The following is a 13,411-nucleotide window of genomic DNA, read 5'->3' on the forward strand; positions in this document are numbered from 1 at the left end:
AAACCAGATATGTATAAGGTATATTCTAACAGATATTTCAATTCCTTATTTTAAATATAACTAATTATAAAAGCTCGTAATTATATGGGTTTTCGATTATATTTATGCTAGTTTTTTAAAACCTTTCTTAAAGTACAAAAAAATTTTAAATTCATACACTTTTGATGTTAGCAGGGTGCAAGCATTCACCAACAGCTAGTTTTAAGGACAACGGAGCAACTGAAACAACATCAAATAATGATGGCAGCCTCTACATCTCCCAACATTCACATTAATCCCCTGATAACAACTAACGTTCAACCTATCAGCCCAACACGTAACCAGGTTTTCAGTTGTATGCTTTTACTAGTTAAAAAGAATAAGATAAACAAATTAATTGTTAATTGTTGTCCTAATAAATTATAGACATATTTAAACAAAATTCATTCAGTTTTTTTAAACTTCAAAAGTAAAATAATATTTAATACTTTAATTGATAACTTTCTTTAGTTTACCTAATAAAATTTTTCGGGTACTATCATTGAGTAATTAGCTTTATGATTTTAAATCAAAAGGTTTTTACACCAATAACGATGAACCAGCAATGGGGTTTAGAGAAAGGTACAGCCAGCCAGCAACCTGATACAGAGCTTCAAAAAAGCGTTCCAGTTAAGTCAAAAATTGTCAGCCAAGAAAATAAAGAAGTATTAACCTTGAAAAATAGTTTTAACCAACAAGAATCCATATCTAACAAAAATAGTGAGCTTTCAGCGTCTGAGAGTTATAAAGTTGCAGCAGAAAACATGTTTGCAAAACAGTTACTAGCATCACAACAAAATGGAGTGTTTCCTATTGGAAACGAAAACTATAGCAGTTTTTTTAAGGTGTGTTTGTTTTAAAACAATTTTGATTTGATGTGTCTGGTATATTGTAGCTTAAAATTAGATTAACATTAGCTTATTCTCTACTTTAGAAGTAACTGCTCATTGTAACCAACGTTTCCGAAAAAGAAAGTAAGTATTTATAGTGCTTTCAACGAAATAAGTGTTGAGTATTTTTAGTAGTTATACAGGAAACTTCAAGTTTTAAGTTCTGACAGTTAGAATTTTAAACATAATATGGCTAAAAAATATTAAAACATAGTATGTCTGCATAAAATATTAAAATAGATTTTAGAACTTGTTTTATATGTACGTCATTTTCATTTCTCCTACATTTTGTTTTGAATGGCTAATTGACACTTCAAATTTTTTTCCATTCAGTTAAGTGTTTTTTTAATAAAATAAAAAATTCTTACTGCTAAGTTATAAAAGACTAAACAGTTTTTATACAAATTTTAGACATTGAAGCCAGTTTTTATCTTATAGTATATAGTTATACTTTGTTAAATGAGTATTTTTAGTGTTATGAATGGTACAAAATGAAATAAAAGAATCTAATTTAATGTCTATTGAGTTTAAAATTAAGTAGATTTATTTTATAAATTGCTTACGACTTTTATACGATATTATTTTTTATACAAATCAAAAACGAACTCTAATAATGATAAAAAAAGTTTTTACTTACGTTTTAAGTGTTATTAGTAACGAGTAGTTGCTAAGGTTTTTATTTATTGCAAATAAGTCTTGTATTTTAAGTAACTGTCTAATCTTTTAAAGTTAAATTAGCTTAAAGAAAGATTATTGTTTCGATTATTGTTTTTTAATAATGTTTAAAGCAATACTAAATAGTCAAAATTATTAATTTTTATTTATTTTCAGTTTCTGAACAATGTTTTGTAGATAAGGTTTAATGAAAAAAATTGTTTAAAATAATTTTTATTTTCTGTATTTCAATAGAAAAGATCACCAAACCTTAAACATTCTTCTTCAATGAATCCACTCGATTTGAATGACGAAAGTTTACGTAACGCCTTGGCTACTAAAGTTAATTCCAACAATAACTGCAATAGTAAGCTTATTTTATATAGAGACATGTTTCATTTTTTTCAAATTTTATTCGTTTACCCAGTTATTAAACTAATGCCTTTTCTTTATTTATTGAAAGAAAAAAAAAATATAACTATTTATAACGTTTATTTTAAATAAATACCAAGTTAAAAACTTTGTATTTAAAACAGGTCAAGCTAATTTACCTAATCTTGTACAAGATTCGAAAAACTGTCCATTTCAAGTTTCTAAAGTTGAGAGTATTGAAAATACAAATTATTTAAATAATGGTAAGAAAATATTATTTTTGTTTGTTGATATGATTTATTTTAGCATGCAATAAAAGTTTAGGTGTGCCGTTAGCTTATTTTAAATAAGTTAACTGTTTAAAGACTATGTTTGATCATTTTTTTTTGTATCCCAATGTTTTCAAAACAAGAAACATTTGTAATGCAAAAAATTTATAGTTGCTTTTACAATACAAGTTTATGTTAGAGAATTTCATTTATAGATGAATAAGCTAGTATTTTTTGGAACAATAAGTAATAGTTTTATAAAGTTTTTTATTTGTATATTAAGATTTAAGTATCATTTAAAACTTTTATATAAATTATAAATGTTGTGAACATAAAAAAATAAATTTTAAGTTTATTTTATTTTTAAAGGTTTGTTATACTTAAAACAAATAATTTTCTGTGGAATAATCATTATGTAATTACATAATACCAACAATACATAATAATTACAAACATAGGTAAAATCATAAGATATCATTTTATCAATTATATTTATCATTAGATAGTTAAATTAGTGTTTCAACTACTACGTTTAATTTTGAAATATGTAGATTATATGAATGATTAAAAAATGATTTGAAAATGCCCGGAAGGCCTTGGTTCGTTTTCAAGACCTGCCAAATTAAAAAAAAGCTTTAGTTTTGATTAATTTTCGAACATATTTTGTGGTTGACTAACTGCTAATTTGTCACTGGATTATATCGATGCGTTAAATAAAAAAAGTTTTTAAAATATTTCAAGAACAGTTACTATTAATCAAAGTTTATGATTTTTTGTACTTTAGTACTGAAAATTGCTTAAATCAAACAGATAATTTATGAAACCTAGTTCGTTTTCTAAGTTCTAAGAAATAGAAACTAAAGCTAGACAAATCTGGCGCCAATTAATTGTGAATCATAGAACGAGTTTGCCGAATTAAACTTAACCTTTGCAGCGAGAACAAAAAAATCAATCACTCACTACACAGTATATTATGTATGAGTCAAAGAATAATAATACTATCCAGTTTTATATATATATAAGTCATGGTAAAATTCAAAATGCATTATACCTAACATTTGAAATTTGTCTAATATTTGTCCTATACTATTTTTTAAACATAAATGTTGTTAAACTTTCTTTGTTAGTTGTTTTAAAAATTATATTTGGAACCTAAAGCTGTTTTTTTACTAAATATTAATTAGTAATGCGAAATTGAACTAGCTCAAAAGTGTATGCATCCGTTAACATAAAAACTAAAAATGATAAAAAGTAGTGTTGTTAGAAGTTTGAACTTATTAGTAACGAACTATAGAGTATGCAAGTTTTTTTTTAATGTAAAAATCTCCATTTTTTTTATTTAAACTATTGTTGCAGGCTTATTTTTTTATAAAGCACGTAAGTGATAAAGTTAATGTTATGTATTTTTTACAAGCTTCAACACTGCAAGTACCGAAGTGTGAGTCGGGTGCAGATTCCTCATCCTCTTCCAACGACTTGCACAATTCCCTCATGAACTTTCATCAAAGGTCTATTCCAAGGTACATATTCATGTTTTTAAGTGTTGCTCAACAATATGAGAAATATGAAACTTTTTAGTTTTTGATACTAATCTTCATATAATTATTAAAATAACTGTTTAATTTTTATTCAAATGTTATTGTTTCCATCTATTAATAACTAAAAAATGAGAAGATATAAACAATAACTACAAAGAACTGAAAAAAAAGTTTATTATACTAAAAATTACATTTTAAAGACTATGTGGAACAAATCACCACAGGATGTAGTATTGTGTGAGAAAGTGGATCATTGTCGTTCACAACTAAAAAGATTTAATTTAAATAGTATAAATATCAGTAAAATTCAGTAACTTTTCACAAAAATAATACAGAAAAACAAATAAATAAAGATTTATATAATATTTATCTCATCTAAATTGGCTACCAATTTCTATATTTTTCTATTTGTAATATTAATTAGTTTTATTTCCCTACGCCTACCCCCTGACAGAATATTAATTTAATATAATTATTTTTGTACAAATAATTATGTAGATATTAAGTTATCGACTTTTATATCAATCAAATACGTTTAAACCTCTTAATGAGTTTTTATAATTTTTACTATGTTTGATATTTTGTTTATGTTTAGTTTTGTTGAATGTAAGTGTTTTTATTTTTATTTTTCTCATTGTGTGTCCTGTTTAAGTGGCTCAGATTTTTATGCCTGAGTCCAAAATTGCACAATAAACAATATAATAATAATAAATTACTGCCAAATAATCATTATTGTTCTATTATAATTTTGAGAATTTAAACTTTAGGAAACAAATTTCCCAACAATCACTAAACAACATAAAAAGTGGATTTTCAATGAAAGATTTACAGCAATCAAGCTCAATGCTAGCATCTTCATCTACAAGCTTTTCTTCAAGTGTTAATCAGCTTCGATCTAACCAAAACTTTAATTCCAACTCTAATTTCTTCTTTAAAAAGTTTGTTATTAACACTGGTTCATACCAATAGTTCTTTCTTTATTTAAACGATTAAACTACAATGAAAATTTATTTCAACTTTTAAATTTCACCAATTTTAGAAAAGCACTGTATTTATTAAAAACTATCGACGTTTCTCTATTGTATAACTAGCACAGTTCTATGGAGTTCTGAAAATTATAAGTACTTCAAAGAGTAGAAGACCAAAAATAGAAAACATATGTGTTTTCTGTAAATATAAATGCAAACATATATTAAAACTACATGTATTGCTAAACAATTAAAGTTCAAGAGTGGTAACGACAAATATTAATTGATAGCTTGCACATGTAAAGTATAAATTAACAAACAATTAATTGATAAAAAAAGTATATTAGAAAACATAAATAATTACTCATATTAAAAAAAAAGACAAAAGTACTGATTAAAAATCAAAGCTTTGGTATAGTAAAAGTTTCTAAGTTAAGAATTACATTATAGTATTATTCTGTCTAATTGATATTTAATATAACTTACTGTTATCTTATTCTAGTTTATGAGTAGTATTAAAACTGTATCATTAGGAACTTAAAACATTAAATATGTCAATGTTTTCGTTTGGAAGAACAGAGTGTACTTTAAGTATGTAATAAAAAAATTCCGCTGCTTTTATATGCGAAAAGCTTTAAAACTTTCAACAATTAATTTATTTGTATAAATTAAATATTAGCATTAATGGTACAATGATGATTTGATTCTGCGAAAACTTGACTGAAAACAAAAGGTTTTCGTAGAACGAAAAGTGATGTGTTTACGTGCAAATTCAGTCGCAATTGAACAATAGTTCTGCTTGTTTTCCAAAGATATCTAATGTAACCTGTCAGATTATGTTGTAAACTTAAACTCTAATCCACTAAAATTAGTTTTAAATAAGTTATAGGAAATATAAATAGTTTAGTATATTCTTTTGTATGCAGTACTATGAAAATGGTAATAGTTTAGGTTAAGGATTTTGTGCAAAAGCTGTTACACTTTGAATAATGAAATATTTTTAAATTAGCTTTTTAAAACAAAGTATTTAACATTAAAGCTTTACAATGTAATCTAACCATAATTATATACTTTTAAAGTATTTTTTAATTTTTTGACGACTTGTTGAAATAACTATAAAAACGAAACAGTCATATTATGTTTACTTTTTGCTGCTATAAGTTTTTGATTTTTGTTTCACAGTAAAATGAATTCTGGAATTAATGTTGTGTGTGCAAATGACAAGATGAGGGAATTGTTTGACGACAGGCAGTCTACAGCAGCACCGCCTGGTTTTGAAAATGTTCAAATAAAGCACGATCACCCTCTTATGGTAATTAAAAAAATGCTGTACATTAGCTGGGTTTCAAGTACTCTATTTTTTAAAGCTTAACATAACAATAATGTATATTAGAGATTTTTAATAAAATCAAATACTTAAGTATGACACATTTACTTTATATTTATTATTTTTTACCTTTAAGATTCGTAAAAGTATATTTTTAATTTGTTTTTATCTAAAATATTGAAATTCTTCTGACATTCCCAATGTATGTGTTTAACTTGACAAGACGCGAACATGTTAGTTTAAGTTATTAACAGTAATTAAAGAAAAAAAAGTATTAATTGAATAAGCTACAGTTTTTAATCAAAATTTATTTTAGTTCAAATATATAAGTTTTCAATATTTTTTTTAATATTTTTAGTACTTCAATTTATGTCTAACTAAAATATGAATTGAAAGTTACGATTGAAAAAAAATCTCAGTGTTTTCAAAACTAAAAACTTTTAAAATTTAAGAAGTGTTTTTAAAACTCGAAAGGCTAAATAAAAGCTTAAAATTTTAGGGTAATAAAGCTTATAAGACAATATTTACAAGCTTATAAGTAGTTGTGAAAAGTAGTATAAGATACGCTTTATTTTGATTAAAAATTGAAATTTAATTAATTGTTCAGAATTCGCACGATTACGAATGGGTACGCCAGCGAGCCATGGAATTGATGAAAAAGGAGCCAATAGCAAGCAAGGTGCGCACTCCAACTGACCAATGGAGCGGCCTCGGTTTCAGCCAATCGATGCCCAATCCAAAGTACAAAATTAACAAGTTTAATGCCGGAGAACTGCCTACCACGTACGAAGTGAGTATTTGCATGTGCGGTTTCATCTGTGTTTTTATCATTTGTGTTAGCAATAAAACGTGAGCAGAAAAATTAAAGTTTTGGATAACAGATGGCAAGCTATGTGCTTTCAGCTGTTCTTATTAAAGTTTTTAGTTTTAAATTAGTTATTGTACTGAGCAATTTTTTTTATTTACCGAAGAAATTTTATCTACATTTTTTATTTTCATTCTATTAACCAGTTTAATTAAACTTTATAAGTTATTTTTAGTACTATAAAAATTAAACTGTAACCGTCTATGTTTAGCAATCTGTTGTAGTATTTGTATGTTTCATTAAGTTACTTAAGAATCATTCATCAACTTAAAAGAGTTTAGAAGTAAAATAGTTTCAAACAAAAATTTATTATTGATTTTGTAAAATAATTTAGGGGGACGATGAAGTTGGAGATATATCAAGTAAAATGAACACACGTGTCAATTGTCAGCAAGAAATTCTGATGGCACAAGCGTCTAATGGAATGAAAAACACGTCTGCTTTCAATTCTTGGAGAGAAAAAAACCAGCACAATTCAATTTTTTCTCAAAGTTTTAATAATCACAACAAAAACGTCCAATCAAAAGTTATAACTAGCTGTGAGTGATAAAATAAAATATCATGTATACGATTAAAAACTAAAAGATGCAGTACATATTAAAATAAGAATAGCTAGATAAAATTGTAAGTTTAATCAATTTCTTGTTTCCTAAGTTATAATTTAGAACCAAAACGCTTATTTTTATTTATACTAAAAAAATAAAATCACTAAACTGTCAAACATTAAAAGTTCTTTACTTTTTGAAAATTTTAGTATTACGTTATAAAAACGTAAAAATAATGCATTTACTGGTTTTGTTGAATAAATATCAGTTTTGTTGATTGTTAATAAAATTAACTCAATAATAACTTCCAGGAAAAATTAAACACATTTGTGTATACTCTGAGCTTGTATGTTTTTAAACACAATACGCTATTATATGATAGTTCAATTGAAACTTTGTGATTGTGGCTTTATCTAAATCTTTAAACTTGTCTGTTGTTCTATGTAATAAATTTTGTTATTATAGTCTTTCTTTTTGTGTTGTTTTACTTATGATACGCGTTACTGTTGCTTTAAAAGATTTAAAACTTTTTACATACTTCTTAGTTTATTTTAAGTTAAGGGCATAGTGGGTCCACTTTGTTTTTTAAAGTTTTATCTTGGGTATCAGAAATTTTTAACTGCTTAACGAAATTAAAAGATGTTTATGAGATTTAAGCGATTATTGCTAAATAGGTTCCTAATAGAAGGCGTAAACCAAAAACGCATAAAAAGACTACATCACTGAAAGTTTTTCTTATCTTTAATTTTTTGACCTACCGTCTTCAATTTTTACATTTTTCATTACTAGTATTTAATTCTTTTCACTGCGCTGATCTTTTTAATTTTGAGAAGTAATATTTATTAAAAAAACGCTTATTTTTTCTTTTATCTAAAATTTTAATTTTTAGTATTCTTTAAACTGAATTCAGAATTTGCTTAAGATCTAAAGATAAGATAGATTTTTGTTGAAGTTAGTAAAAGAAAAGGTGACGATGGAAGTATTTACAAAAATGTTTATATCTCAAAAGTTAATTATGATTTTAATGTTTCGTAAAAACTTGCTTATAGTTTAAAGTTAAACTTTTATGTAAGAAACAATGTTAAGTGTTGTAAAAAAATGTTTTTACGCCCCCTTAATACTTTTAGATGACTTAAATGGTATTTTGCAAACAATGATAATGAATAATAATTATTATAAAAACTCGTTTTGTATATAAATTTTATAGCTAAAATAAAGGTGAAAAATTTTCTTGTATACTTCAGGCTCTTTAGGGTGTTTAATTAGACATAAAGTAGAAAAGTTATCAGCTGTTATACAGTTTTTTTTAACTTTAAAGCTATAGGTTTAACTTAATTTTTACTTATTAGCATTAAGTAAACATTTTGGAAATACTCTCTCATTTAAAAACTAGATTAAGTCGTTTGTTTTAGTCGAAGTTGAAATATGCAAAACAATGCAAAAACTTATATAAGTTATTTAAATGGTAAAATGAAATGTTATTTTATATATACTCCTATGTAATATTTTCCTTTTTTACTGTAAAATGGTTTAAAATAAATGTTATACATATATTTTTAAGTTTTATTTTTTAAAGATAATTTACTAAACTACAATTTAAAGAGTAAGTAAATAAAGTTCTGGTAAAAAAGCTTCGTTCAAATTTATGTTTAATGATTTATGATATGTTTTTAACGTTTAATTATTTAATTTATTTGGTATTTCTTAGGCATATATTTAGTTATTACGTATTTCATAAAAACTATCTTTATTGCCGAACTAAAATTAAAGTAAGTTCAACATACTTTTGAATTACACATATTTTATACATATTCAAAAAATATTTTCTGTTTTCACAATGTTTTTTTTGTAAGAAAAAAATTTATAGACTTGTTATTTAATGATGATTTCTTTAAACTTCATACTCTTTGCTTTTCGTATATATAAATATATAACGTAGTTGTGTGAAGTCTGAAACCTTATAGCATTTTTTGTTAAAGATTACTAGCATTATACGAGGATGTTTTACTTAAAAAAAGATTTTAGTAATTAATTAGTTTAATTTTGCAAGTCAAATTATAAATTAGTCAAAAATTACTATTTTCATCTAATTTTTTTTTTAGTTGAAGGAAGTGCAAACTTAGCATCGTCAAGTGCTATAAATGCTAACAATCGCTTGAACAACCAACTAAATGAGGCTAATAATCTGAATCACCACACAAGCAGTCAAAAAGTTAATCTCTCCGATGTCCTAATCTATTTGAACTTGGAGAAATATGTTAAGGTGTTCACTAGCCAAGAAGTTCGTTTATATTATTGTGTGTTTAACTACAAAAAAAGCGCTCAAGATATTTGGTCCTATGACCTGGTGGATGAAAAAAACCTTTTGATTATCGAGTCGCACACCATATGGATACCTTTTAGCGTCTTGTCGAGAATTTATATAAGTGTTGTATTATACTATCTGATTATTCAACCTACCAACACCACTAATTTAAAACTTTTCCAAGTTTACCGCTAACCTTTCTTTATGCTAACTTTTCTTTAATCTAAGATTAATAGGCTATTATAATTTAGAATTAACAATATGATTTTTAATGAGTTTTACTGCGAACATTAACCGTTTGTAGTTATTTCAACTCACGTATTTTAAGATATTTGTTAGGTTTATTTATTGTTTCCTAGTTATTTTATTTAATCAAAATACGCTGTTTTAAAGTACGAGTGTTCTTAATTTCGTTTAAAGTGCGATAACATAATTTTTATGAACTTTAATGTTTCATGATCGTACAACCACAAGGGCCTTGCTGCCCCTATAGTTATATCTAACTTGGAGCAGACAATCGAACCCCCTTCAATGGCAGTATATCAGTAAATGTTTTATTCAAAAACATTTTGCCTTTAAGCGTCGCCTTCTAGCCGGTTGTGCAGGAGTTGCCGGCTATCATATTTACAGTGTTTCTGCAAAAGACAGTACCTAAAATCTTTCTGACCAATCTGCTTTAAGACAAGTCAGTTGTCTAACATGTAAAACTGGGACGCCACTTACAGTTCGTCTTATGATCATCTTTTCGATTTAATAAATGCTTACGTTTGACATTACTCAAAAATTGAATGACCCGGGGCCTTATAGATGCTGAGAAGCCTGCACATCACAAGGTTAATCTGGCGTCTGGCAATCGCTTTCACGAGTTGGGCACTTTATTGCAACCATTCTGAAGTATTTATAGCTGTTGAATAAGAATTTTTTTTTTCTTATTTAGTAGCAATGAACAATCTGTAACAAAAACTTTTTGTATTCGAATAGACTATGAGCAACGTGTTAAACGATTGCACAATCATTAAAACTAATAGCATATTTGGAAATGTTTAATTACTTTAAAAAATCTCTAATTCGCTTGTTTTCCAAAAGCTGTTTTCATGCTAAAAATACGTTGCGGATCAGATATTTCTCCTTATCGGATCTGGCGTGCGGGCCATGATTTTTCATGTCTTGTTAAGAGGACAAATTTCCTCAATAACCTAATGTATTCATTACGACTTTCTACAAAGTGTTTTAAGTCTTCCATTAACAATTTCATACCATTTGGTTGATGATTATGATTTAAGAACACTTAATAATTCTCCTCAAGATAACTTTTTGATTAAACATGGAAACTTTAAACAAAATATATAACTAGTAGTTAATGCTTTACAATAAAAAATAAAATCATACAAATTTTTTAATTTAAAATACTATATGCTAAGTATAGAATAACTTTATTATTTAGTTTGAGAGAAAATTTGGTAAACTTTTACTGTTTTATCAATATTGCAAAAATTATAGAATTAACTAGTTTTCAAGTTCTGAAATTTTATCAGAGTTATCTAAATTTACTTTTTAAATAAGAATGTTTTCACCAAACGTGCAAGGTTAAAATTTTATGTTATTATTCGGATCCAATCTCAGGACCAAACAAACTTTTGAATAAAAAATTATTATTTTAGTTGAAAAATCTTTTAACATTTTTCATTTATTTTTAGGTCGACCTGCAAACTTTTCTCACTTTAAATGACAGTGATCTAACTGAACTTGGAATAAATACTTTTGGCCCTAGGAAGAAAATTCTTCTTGCTATTGAAGGTAAAATTTATTATTTTTTTTAGTGTCTTATTACTTCATTTTTTTTTATTAAGTACATGTATATCACGTATAAATACACTGTTAAAGCAATAACCTTAAATTCATCTACTATTATTTTTATTTGAAAATACAAACACTCCATATACTGTGATCATTTCAGAACTAAACAAGCATCGCAGCAGTGTAATGAGCTCTCCGTTCCCAAACAGTGACGCTGTAAACTCTATGGTGACATCATCAGTGAGGCCTGGAAAGAATCTCTCAACGAACTTGCTCGATGGTTTTTTGGTGAACAACAAGTTGACATCGTCAATACCTCTGACAACAAGCAACGATTTCAGCAAACAACAAAAAAATAACATTATAATGTCGTCAAAAAATGAACTAACCGGTGGAAGTTCAACAATTTTGAATTACAATCGTGGTAACGTGGCCAGCCAAAGTGGGAGATGGTGATTTTTTATTTTACAAGGAACTTATGTTACATGTAAAATTGTCAGTCTTAACACAATGACAGTAGATAATAAATGTTTTATAAAACTTAAAAAACTGTTTTGTTTTTTTATTTTAATATTCAAAAACTGTTTATAAAAAATATTAATTTTAAGTTACTAGCCCACTTCTTTAAAATCTGCTGTGATTTCGTCTGAATTAATATTGTTTTTTGTTGTGTAAAATAACCAACCTATTATTTATAAGACAATGTACGACTTTTGTAGTCTTTGTTTGAACTAAGTGCCTTATATTTATGAAATTTTCTAATAAAGTGTTATGAAATGTTTGATCAGCATTTTAGATGTGTCTTACTTAAAAAAAAACTTTTTATTTTGATAATTGAAATTTTGATAACTTTCGATAGAACATCCAAAGATGTATAATATGATTTGTAATGTTTTTCTCTTTTTTGAGTATTATAAAAATTAAGTAAGTTAATTGAAGTAAGAGTTGAAATACTTTACTGATGTAAACTTTCTAGTACTAATTTAAGTTGTATAACGACTATTATATAAGTATATATTATATGTCTTCTTTTACTTTTTTAAACTTATACTTGTTTTTAAATCATGAGCTTTTTTTAAACAATTTATTATTTCTTTTACTTTATTAGACCAAAATCAGCCTTTTATTTCTTTATCAAGATATTGTAGGAACTATTTCAATTTATTGCTAAATTTCTTTACAATCACATTGTTTATTGCTTACAAGTTCATTAAAAAAAAGATATAAATTTTATTGCCTTTGAATGTAGACATAATAGTATGGTGCCTAATACGTATACTACCTTTTATTTTATCGTTAAAGACACATTATTTTGCTTATGATTTATTTAAAATTGCGGTTATTGCTGTGTAAAAATGTTGTTTTAATATATATATGTATATATATATGTATATTTTTTATTATAATATTAAATATTTTAGTTTCATTAGGCTAACCAACATTGCTTGATATACAACTACGAATTTAATTGGTTTTTTTTATCACTTTAGTTGTAACTTGTAATTTTAAGCGTTTAAAGTTTTTACTATTTGATAAGTATAATTGATTTGTTTTGTACCTAAGGTAATTATACGTCGCTGTGTTATTTTTGTTTGTATTAAAATATAAAAAACTACCATTGAATTATATGAATTATAAACTTATAGTACTACATTTTACTAAGAGTCTTATCTTTCTGAAACAGTCTTTATGTTACGTCTTATATAAACTGTTGCTGTAAGAAGAAGAAACAAAAAAAAAAGTTCCAAAATTGATTAAAAATTTAACCTGATTAGATTTGTGTTTGTAGATTAAATATATAAATTAGAAATTATATATATCACCTTATAAACAAAAATGATTGCTTTTATTTTTGTTAAGAAA

General features: G+C 25.7%; 1 protein-coding gene across 3 annotated transcripts in view; it reads left to right on the top strand.

The window, feature by feature from the left end:
- LOC145835109 (protein bicaudal C homolog 1-A-like) overlaps positions 1–13,155 on the top strand; it is a 34,624-nt gene extending 21,469 nt beyond the window's left edge. Inside the window, exons 14-25 of one of the 3 annotated variants that reach the window (XM_082942649.1) lie at positions 172–324; positions 555–863; positions 1,818–1,929; positions 2,099–2,197; positions 3,618–3,723; positions 4,509–4,679; positions 5,892–6,021; positions 6,644–6,826; positions 7,236–7,440; positions 9,549–9,727; positions 11,449–11,548; positions 11,709–13,155. In XM_082942649.1, the coding sequence (XP_082798775.1) occupies positions 172–324; positions 555–863; positions 1,818–1,929; positions 2,099–2,197; positions 3,618–3,723; positions 4,509–4,679; positions 5,892–6,021; positions 6,644–6,826; positions 7,236–7,440; positions 9,549–9,727; positions 11,449–11,548; positions 11,709–12,004 (2,043 nt within the window). In that variant the 3' untranslated portion in view covers positions 12,005–13,155. The remainder of the gene's footprint in view (positions 1–171; positions 325–554; positions 864–1,817; positions 1,930–2,098; positions 2,198–3,617; positions 3,724–4,508; positions 4,680–5,891; positions 6,022–6,643; positions 6,827–7,235; positions 7,441–9,548; positions 9,728–11,448; positions 11,549–11,708) is intronic. The other 2 variants (XM_082942650.1, XM_082942651.1) reach the window with 2 other exon arrangements.
- The last annotated feature ends 256 nt before the right edge of the window (positions 13,156–13,411 follow it).

The sequence above is a fragment of the Thalia democratica genome, chromosome 4 (genome assembly GCF_965202585.1).
Source record: "Thalia democratica chromosome 4, ktThaDemo2.hap1.1, whole genome shotgun sequence".
Classification (NCBI taxonomy): domain Eukaryota; kingdom Metazoa; phylum Chordata; class Thaliacea; order Salpida; family Salpidae; genus Thalia; species Thalia democratica.